The sequence below is a fragment of the Perca fluviatilis genome, chromosome 10 (assembly GCF_010015445.1).
Source record: "Perca fluviatilis chromosome 10, GENO_Pfluv_1.0, whole genome shotgun sequence".
NCBI classification, from domain to species: domain Eukaryota; kingdom Metazoa; phylum Chordata; class Actinopteri; order Perciformes; family Percidae; genus Perca; species Perca fluviatilis.
Window position 1 is genome coordinate 21,438,221 of NC_053121.1, and position 9,761 is coordinate 21,447,981.

The 9,761-nt window shown below is 38.0% G+C and overlaps 2 protein-coding genes across 3 annotated transcripts; both read left to right on the top strand.

Annotated features, from left to right (window-relative positions):
* The first annotated feature begins 30 nt into the window (after positions 1 to 30).
* Positions 31 to 4,668, top strand: ndufs8b (NADH:ubiquinone oxidoreductase core subunit S8b). The gene is made up of 7 exons (XM_039813295.1): positions 31 to 217; positions 1,002 to 1,050; positions 1,143 to 1,208; positions 1,299 to 1,388; positions 2,765 to 2,937; positions 3,569 to 3,697; positions 4,229 to 4,668. Exons 1-7 carry the CDS (start codon positions 77 to 79, stop codon positions 4,358 to 4,360), a joined length of 780 nt encoding a protein of 259 aa, XP_039669229.1. The 5' UTR covers positions 31 to 76; the 3' UTR covers positions 4,361 to 4,668.
* Positions 4,669 to 5,336: 668 nt separating this feature from the next.
* Positions 5,337 to 8,506, top strand: ran (RAN, member RAS oncogene family). 2 transcript variants are annotated; one of them, XM_039814387.1, is made up of 7 exons: positions 5,337 to 5,457; positions 6,362 to 6,419; positions 6,584 to 6,668; positions 7,260 to 7,385; positions 7,503 to 7,690; positions 7,823 to 7,993; positions 8,135 to 8,506. In XM_039814387.1, the coding sequence occupies exons 2-7, from the start codon at positions 6,387 to 6,389 to the stop codon at positions 8,177 to 8,179; spliced, it is 648 nt and encodes a 215-aa protein (XP_039670321.1). In that variant the 5' UTR covers positions 5,337 to 5,457; positions 6,362 to 6,386; the 3' UTR covers positions 8,180 to 8,506. The 2 variants fall into 2 exon arrangements, with proteins under 2 accessions (XP_039670321.1, XP_039670322.1); XM_039814388.1 differs by lacking the exon at positions 5,337 to 5,457 and adding an exon at positions 5,667 to 5,689.
* The last annotated feature ends 1,255 nt before the right edge of the window (positions 8,507 to 9,761 follow it).

A 9,761-nucleotide genomic window follows, 5' to 3' on the forward strand; every position in this document is an offset into this window, starting at 1 on the left:
ATACTGCAATTATACGTGCTCGAAGGCAAACGTGTAAAATGCATGGTAAAATGTCCATGGATGTATTATAACTAAAATGTCACCAATAGTGCAATTGTTTTTGCGATTTACTAACCGGGAATCAGAAGTTAACGAGGGGCACCTGAATGCAACATACGTACGCAGTTCAGGGACCGGCTGTCTGCCTGTTGTTGCTCATCCAAAACTTGTGACCGAGGTAAGTCTGGTAAAGGTGATTATAAATCACAACTGGATACTGTAAACGATTATTTAGGTTTCGGGAATAGAGACTGTGTTGTACATTGAGCTGTTACTCGTATTTTGCTAAATGAACTAGGCTATATTGTGACAGTTGGTGAGCGACGTTTTGCGTTTGTTGCTATTATCTAATCAGGGGTCACAATTGGTAGTCTATTACGAACATGTACGGTCTGAATAAATTAAAGTAAATAACCAAGTAACCGTTTTTAACTAGAGCCAAAGTTTGGGTTACGTTATTTAGCCTATTTGTAATGATGCGTTCATTCATATCGTACAGACTGCGTTTTGCTAAAGTAAAGGATTGTCCAATTGCAGCTATAGCCTACAAAACGGTTGCAAATGTATAGGTAAAAAACGCGATTGTGTATGATAAGGCTATACACATGTTTACTGTCAAGCCAGCGAATTAAAATTAGCTTTAAATACCACAGCTTGTTTTATGTTTTAATTTACTTTAGTTACCGCTGGTCTAGTTAATGCTAACAACCTCGGAACAATCCTTGCATGCCATGAATGTGGCACACCGCTGATGTAACGCCAGGGATTTGGGGCGGGAGATTAGAGGATGCATTTGTGCTCAGTCAGCTTCAGTCTCCCTCACTCTCTCCTCTCTGTTACGTTTAGTGAGGAGCTTTTGTCTGGGTTGCATGAATGGATGCTTACCGTATTTACTATGTACATTTTTTAGTTCCTCCTATTAACTATTTCCAATATGCTTTTACACTGTCTCCTCTGCTCAGATGTCTACTGCACTGAGTCTGCGTCTTCTCCACTGCTACTCAAAGCCTGGTAGGCTAAAACTGAATCAGGTGCCATTAAAAACAATAATATCTTATGCACAAAATGAGGCATCATTTAATCACATTTGTATGTATCTCCAGGCCCATTTGGATATGGTCCTGGTGTCATTCGCCCATTCATTCTCAGTGTGCAGAGAGAGGGCTACAGTAAGTACTGCTAATCATATATGGCATTCTCAGTGGATGTGACTGTATAAAATGATCATACTCTACTCTCTCCCTCTATTCTCCTTGTAGAGTATGTAAATGCTCAGGAGCTGCCGACAGACCTGAGGTCCATCACTGACCGGGCTGCAACAACCCTCCTTTGGACTGAACTTTTTAGAGGTCACACATACTGTGCTTCCTATGCAGATTGCCTATGTCGTGCATTGGGTTAAAGGCCTAGTATTATTTTATATTTTTGTTATTGTGAAGCAACAATTAATTTATCTTACTAAGAAGTATTGTGTGTATTGTATTGTGTGTAGTTAAAGCCTAAAATATATCTTAAAGATCTCCAAAAACTATTAAAAATACATAAATGAGTAAAACCATTGGGTGACATCAAATCACATGTACAACTACAAAATTTCAAGAATAACACAGTGTAAGACTTATGGTATTTCCATTGTGTTCCTTGATGTAAAGAGAGTAAAGGTGAAGAAGTCCAATTAACTTTAAAGCAACATATTGCCATTGGTGGAATGTAACTAAGTACATTTACTCAAGTACTGTACTTAAGTACAAAGTACTTTACGTGAGTATTTTCTTTTTTATGCTACTTTCTATTTGTACTCCACTACATTTCAGAGAGAAATATTGTACTTTTTACTCCACTACATTAATCTGACAACTTTAGTTTGTAGTTACTTTACAAATTAATTATTTAATTTTTTATACATATATAGGCCCACAAGTACAGCTGCAATGATTAGCCCATTTAACACTTAGTTGATTGACAGAACTGTTTTGATAATTTCCAGTTTCTAAAATATGAGGATTTTTCTGCATTGAGTACATGTAGAAAAATCCTCATATTTTAGAAACTATCATCAAGAAAATGTACTAGTCTTTAATACATTTTCTTGATGATACTTACATACTTTTACTTAAGTAATATTTTCACTGCAGGACTTTTACTTGTAACTAAGTATTTTTACAGTGGTATTAGTACTTTTACTTAAGTAAAGGATCTAAATACTTCTTCCACCACTGCATATTACCAACAAGCCAATATAAGTACCTGGACTGCCATCAATAAAATCACTCCACAATTTGTCAAAACTTAATAAAAGTCCACATAAAATTGGCTGTTTACAAATCCCTAACAAATAAACTATTTCCTCCAGTTTGAGGGCGGTTTGCTAAAAACTACAGCTGTTTTAGGAAAAGACTCCTTTTTATAGAAATATAGATATATATATATAGATAAATAGATATATATAGATATATATATCTATATATAGATATATATATATATAGATATATATATATATATATATATATATATATATATATATATAGATATATAGATATATATATATATATAGATATAGATATGAACAAATGAGCTTTGGGCTGTGTGCCACAGACAGGGTAGGGTAGTCAGAATGTATCAAAAGACAAACTAATGCATTGGTGTATTTGGTGCTTTTATATACATTTTTGATAATTAGAAAAATAATAAAGTAAGTCATAACTCTTTGAACACCTTTCTGCAGGTTTGGCGATGACCATGAGTTACCTGTTCCGTGAACCTGCCACCATCAACTACCCATTTGAGAAGGGCCCTCTGTCACCCCGCTTCCGTGGAGAGCACGCTCTCCGCCGCTACCCTAATGGAGAGGAGCGCTGCATTGCCTGTAAGCTGTGTGAGGCCATCTGCCCTGCTCAGGTGAACAAAAACACACACTCAGTTTCTGCTATTTAGATATCAGTATTACTGTAGGGTATTTTTAGGGACTATCGTTCATTATCAGCCACTCTTTGGTGTCTTCTCTCTTCATTTTTGTCTGCACTCTCTGTAAGTGGATGCATATTCTGAGCAGTCCTCACTGTAGGATGACCTTTTTTACTATAAAGTGTCCTGAGCAGTGTCTTCATGAAGCAGTAAACACAACACATACTGGATGCTTGGAGGCTTCAAAATAGGGAAAAATCATCCTAAACTAATCTGCAACTCTTAAAACATCTGGGTATTTTTTGGGTGACAATATGTAAAACAAAAACAGAAAGCCTTAGTCATGTATATTTCCATTCTGCATCCCAGTGTCTATTTTCTTGTACTTTTTCTAATTTTTTTTAAATTGAGCAATATAGTCTCTTCTTTATAACAAGTTTGTTCTATCTGGTGCCCAATACAGCACATGTTTTATCTCTCTCTCTCTCCTCAACATCTGTAGGCCTACTCAATTAATCTCACAAAACCTGCTGCTTAGGCTGTAATTAAGTCAATGCCAAAATACGTGTCTGTCCTGTCTGACTCTGGTTTTGTCTCTTCCCTTTCATTCCTATGTGGAACCCAGGCCATTACCATTGAAGCTGAGACTCGAGCTGATGGCAGCAGGAGAACTACGCGCTATGACATTGATATGACCAAATGTATCTACTGTGGCTTCTGCCAGGAAGCCTGTCCTGTTGATGCCATTGTTGAGGTAAGAATATGTGTATCCTGTTTACTGAATAGGAGATTCTATGGAGCTGAACCAAGGTGGCTGTTGGCAAAGACAACTTTGTGTTGTCACTTGAAATATGTATTTAATACAAATGATTCTTTCAAGTTTTGTGCCAGGGGATATTTGTGGCAAATAAGATTACTATCAGTATCACATTTACATGCCCAGTATTTATTTACTCTGTATGCCAACACTTAAGTATTAAGTATACAACACTCTAGGCTTCAGTATGCTTCAAACTAAGTGCTTGTGGGATCATTCAAAAGTGTTGAAGTGTCCTTTCCCACAGCAGGAACTTATAACTTTCTATACAATAGGTTGATTATGCAGATTGCTTACTAAAGTCAATTCCTACCTTCAAAATTATTTATAATATTTTCAAATGGGGCATTATGTACTCATTCTACCATCAAAGCCTACATGTAGAACATGAAACTTCATATCATCTGTGTGGATTTATACCTACAGATGGTTAATGTGTATTTCTTTCTTTAATCCTCCTTCCCTCAGGGTCCAAACTTTGAGTTCTCCACAGAGACCCACGAGGAGCTGCTGTACAACAAAGAGAAGCTGCTCAACAATGGAGACCGATGGGAGGCTGAGATAGCAGCCAACATACATGCAGACTACCTGTACAGATAAATGTGTACACTGCCCGCAAAGATGTGTCACAATATGAAAATGACATATCTTAGCCTCCTATCCATTGAGATTAATTATTCCAGTTTTTAAGATATTATTATTATTAAGATATTCCAGTGAGTAACAAATGAGAGTGAAGCCTTGAAGCCTCATATTATGTTTTTAGAACTGAGAAAATATATATAAAATGCACAAATCATGTCTTAAATTATAAAGATGGATGATGTTGTACTTTATGTAGCCTATGCACAGTCCATTATGTATTATTTTCTGCTGCACTTTATCTGATGTTATAGGTAGGACATTTCCAAAAGAGTATATTTATTTATGTAATGTGATGTTATTTAAGATATTGAAATAAATCATGTTTTAAAACTTTAACCATTCTTTCACCTATTGCATGCTGGCGCTGAAACAATTAGTTGATTAATTGTTCAATCAATTAAGTTATGCTGTTGATCAAGCAAACTTGCCAAACAATTTCTGGAGCTATCTGTAAAAGTGTGGCGATTGGCTGCTTTTCTCTGTTTTACATCACAGTAAATATTTTCGGGTTGGCTGTGGGTGAACAAAACAAGTAACTCAATCAACTCTGCTTTTCTCTGTCTTATGTGATTAAACAAGGGTTTGGATATTGGGCTCTGAAAACTTGTGATGAGCATTTTCCTCTATTTTCTGATATCTAGACCAAACAATTAGCCTAATTGATTTATCGAGAAAATAATCAGCGGATTAATCAATTAAGAAAATAAGCATTAATTGCACTTGCAGCCCTTAATTACTCAGTTAAAAAAAAGAAGGGTTAACATGGTCATAAGTAGCATTTGCTTTAAGTTTGTCATTGAGATATGTATAAAACGATAACGTTACTTTAATGGGGCTATATTTTAGTACATTTTCTAGATATAGGCCTAAGTGTCTTTTTAAGACTCAGATATGCTGAATCATGGTCTGTGAATAGCAGTACTTGCACTAAAATCAAATGCGTTTTACCGCTGCGGTGATCACATGATATGGGCGGAAACTGACTCATAGTCCACGCTGAATCTCCCGCGAACGCAGCCATTTACCTCTTTTCTCTCTTGGCAGTGACACCGGTGAGTCTCTATATTCTTCTCTCATTGCGGGCCATCCGATATTTTAAGTTTGTGTTTATCGGGAAAGTCAGTTAAAACAACGGGAAACTTAAATGTATGATTTGGCTTAATGTGGCGTTGCAAGTGTAACCCTGTGAGGCTCGAGCAACTACTATAGGCCGTTGATTTTCTTATGCTAACGTAGCCGTTAGCTCGGTGAAGAGAATGGCTTCCATGCTGTGCTAGCTAACAGGTTAGCAAGCACAGCTCTCCCTCATTCCACTGCTTTGTTCTTGAGACTCGCATATATTACTCTAATGTATTAGCTATTAATGACTTTACCAATCTTGAATACGTCAGTTCAGCTTGATGTGCGAACTTGTTTTAAGTTGGCCATGAACCGCAACATGGAACATGTTAGAATGTCCTGCAGTTCGATTGTTCCAGTCGAACAAGAAAAAGTGCGGTCGTATGGCGCACTCAAACTAACGTTACGCAACCGCGTGCGTCGAAATACTGGTCCAGAAGCGAGGTTGTCGTGTTTTCATCCAAAAATAGTGTACTGTGTTACATGTATTTGTCTGACATACAGTGTAGTTTGAACGCATTCAGACGTAACATAACGGCAACGTTGCGTGGTAACGTGTCGGGACGTTAGCTTGGATAGAACACCCTAGAATCGGGTATCGCTAGGTAACAGGCGGTGGAATACGTTTACTGTTGGCGGTAATGTAGCTAGCTAAACTGCGTCAACAACTTACTTTTAACAAATCTGTAACTGCGTCGGTTTCCCCCAAACCTGACTTCAAAACGGGTAATCGCCAACACCGCTGGCTTAACGTTACTGATTGCTATCTAGCTAAGGCTGTTAGCGGACAGGAGGCTGACGGAGGACATGCTAACCATCCCGCCTTGTTTTGTTTAGATAAATCGCAACCACGGCGGACTCAATGGCACAGTGTGTACCGGTGGCGGTGTTCAAGGCAAGTGTTTTCTGTATAATATCACGCATTTGTACTATTTACCTATGTCTTCTAAGTCAAGATAATGGTTCTTGTGGTATTTAGGCTAGCTGTGCTAATGTTCAGTGTATCGAACCAGTACCAACCAGTCTAAACTAACTGTTAACGTTATCTCTTCCCTACAGCTTGTCTTGGTAGGAGATGGAGGCACCGGGAAAACGACTTTTGTGAAGAGGCACATTACAGGAGAGTTTGAGAAGAAATATGTTGGTGAGTATCCTTGTTATAAAGTGAATGACAAATCAGTATATTACAGATAGAGTTCAAGTCGTTGAACTAACTTGGAATCTCGACTCCGATGGTTGCCTTTTGCAGTAAACAATTGTGCATCAATTAGCAGGACCAGCTGGCTCCAGGGCCCTGGGTCAAAACTTGAGCTGTGGGCCCATATTGAGGCCCTCCCATTCTGATATACTGGTAGTGGTGTACATGTCTGCCCAAAATATATAACAAGAAATTGCAGTACATAAAAGCCAAACTAGGTTTGATGTAATTTAGAAATCACATCACATAGTTTGTCCACTAGAGGGCACTAAATGTTGGCTTTTCAACTGTAAAGTGTCTTGCTTAGAATGTTTCTTGGTCACAATAAGAAGGAAAAACGGATAAGCATTGTTTGTTTACACGGTTATTATAGTTATATATGGTAGATTTTAAATTCCTAAATATCTATCGTTCAGGCTATAATCACAGCTTTAAAGTTTGATCCTTAATCTATATGAAGTAACACATTTTTGGAGTTTTCAACCTGTTTTCTGCTTTTCTTGCTCTCATACATCTTGTCTTTGCTTGTAATTCTAGCTACTCTGGGAGTAGAGGTCCACCCACTGATGTTCCACACTAACAGAGGACCTATCAAGTACAATGTGTGGGACACTGCTGGTCAGGAGAAGTTTGGAGGCCTGAGAGATGGCTACTACATTCAAGGTGCTCTTCACAATCTTTAACACGCTATTAAACCTTGAACAGTCTGCGCCATTACTATATTTCAAATGTAAAAACTCCTTTATTAAAGTGTTTAAAAACCCTCTGCTACCTCCACAGCTCAATGTGCTATCATCATGTTTGACGTCACCTCTCGAGTCACCTATAAGAACGTGCCAAACTGGCATCGTGACCTGGTCCGTGTCTGTGAGAACATTCCAATTGTCCTGTGCGGCAACAAGGTGGACATCAAAGACAGGAAAGTCAAAGCCAAGAGCATTGTGTTTCACCGCAAGAAGAACCTGCAGGTAATAGCTGATCACAAAATGATATCCATGTGTCCCTCATCATGCACACATAAGTCACGTGTGAATTATAAAATGCATTGGTTTGAGTCTTTGTTTGGTCTGAACTATGATTTGAATCTGCTCTTTCCCCAGTACTATGACATTTCTGCCAAGAGTAACTACAACTTTGAGAAGCCTTTTCTGTGGCTAGCAAGGAAGTTAATCGGCGATCCCAACCTGGAGTTTGTGGCAATGCCTGCTCTCGCTCCCCCAGAGGTTCAAATGGACCCGAACCTTGCTGCGAAGTACGAGGAAGAGCTTCAAGTGAGTATAACCTACAGGTGCAATGTCTGTTTTGTTGACTGTGTAGTATATTTTAATTCAGCCGCTTCCTTGCCCGAGCAAAGTATACAAAAACAATTTACATTGGGAATCTGAAAATGTATCTTGTCTTTTACTGTCCAGGTTGCATCGCAAACAGCACTCCCAGATGAAGAAGATGACCTCTAACCTGTTACCTGAATTTACCCTCTCGTACCCCCAAATGTGGACAGGAAGTTGTTGGATTTTTGCCCCCCGTTTACTGTAAAATCCCTTTCAGATTTTTTATTTTTGAATTTTTGTTTGTTTTAAAACTAGGTAAAAACTTGGTGAAAAAGTTGTGGTTCTAATTTCACTGTATCGGACACACCCACCCTAGTGTTGTCATTGGCATGGCAACGTGCTACTCTTCATCATCGAGCACCCTCCACTGCACTCCAGCTCACATAATGCTGTTGTACGGTGCACTGGAAGCACTAAGGGGAGAAACTTTGAATAAATACATTCTCAATACAACATGTCTGTTCTTTAATTCCCCTGGACAGCAGCAATGTCCCCAGAGTCACAGGGACACAACCCCAGTATTTCCAAGAGTCCTTTTTTATAAAGGACATATGACATGGAAAAAGTTATTAATAAAGGTAATGATGACTTATATTCAAGCATCTTATTAAGCTGTGATGGTGAGCTAGCAAGTACAATACCAGAACCTTGAAACTTAAGCAGTAAAATGGAATTTCTTTAAGATCCCCATGGAGATGCTACTGCAGTGACACTATTCTTTCTGGGTTCCATACAAGACATTCTAACAACCCTTAATGGACAATCGATATCAAAAGGAATGACATAAAAAAGTAGTGCTCACATTCATACCATACGATTAAAGCAGATATTAAGTAAAATGGAAGTGGTTTATATACATACTGTACAGTGAAGCATTAACTAAGTTAGCACTGCAAATAATTCACCTTAACATACTGATTTATTTATATATATATATATATATAGATAGATAGATAGATAGATAGCCTGAACTAATTTCTGAGTAATTGCAGTTCTTAATTTCAATCATTTACACTGGTGATTTCCCTATTGTAAATGTCTTCTGTCAAAAAGGCCTATTGCCCTACAGTAGTCCTTGATTTGCAACATTGCCAACAATGGGCTGCAGTTCTATTATTGGATATTAAATTAAAAGTGAGGAATATACCTGATGGTAGACAAATGTATTTATCATATATTGCCCAACCCTAACAAATTCTAGTCCGTTGTATTTGGTGTGCAACTAAATTTAGTTTAAGATTATTTTTTTACTATATAGACAGTGCCTATTCCTGAATAAAATTATGAATGCACTCATCACAAAGTAACAAAAGCTTTTATAGTATTGCTGTATGTAATTACTAGGTGGGTCTGGATGCATACAATGAAGCTGACATGTAGTCTGCTATGTGCCGCTGTTGGCTGGAGATTGGAGAAGACAGGGAGGAGGTGGGGGCGGTGTAACTGGAGTTTTAATATATCACCATATGAAAAGATTTTAAAAGGTATTTTCAATCATAAAAGGGACTGTTATTGTAACCTGCATAGCACATTGATGGCCACCAGGTGTCAGTCATGTTCTTTCATTCATAGCTGGGTGGACGATCTCAACAGGATTATGTAATAGTTTTACTCTGCACATTCATTGTGAAGTGTGCCTTCTGCCCAGCGGTTACTACACGCATCAGGGTTAGAATACAGCTATGTCATACATCCTCGATATTGCACC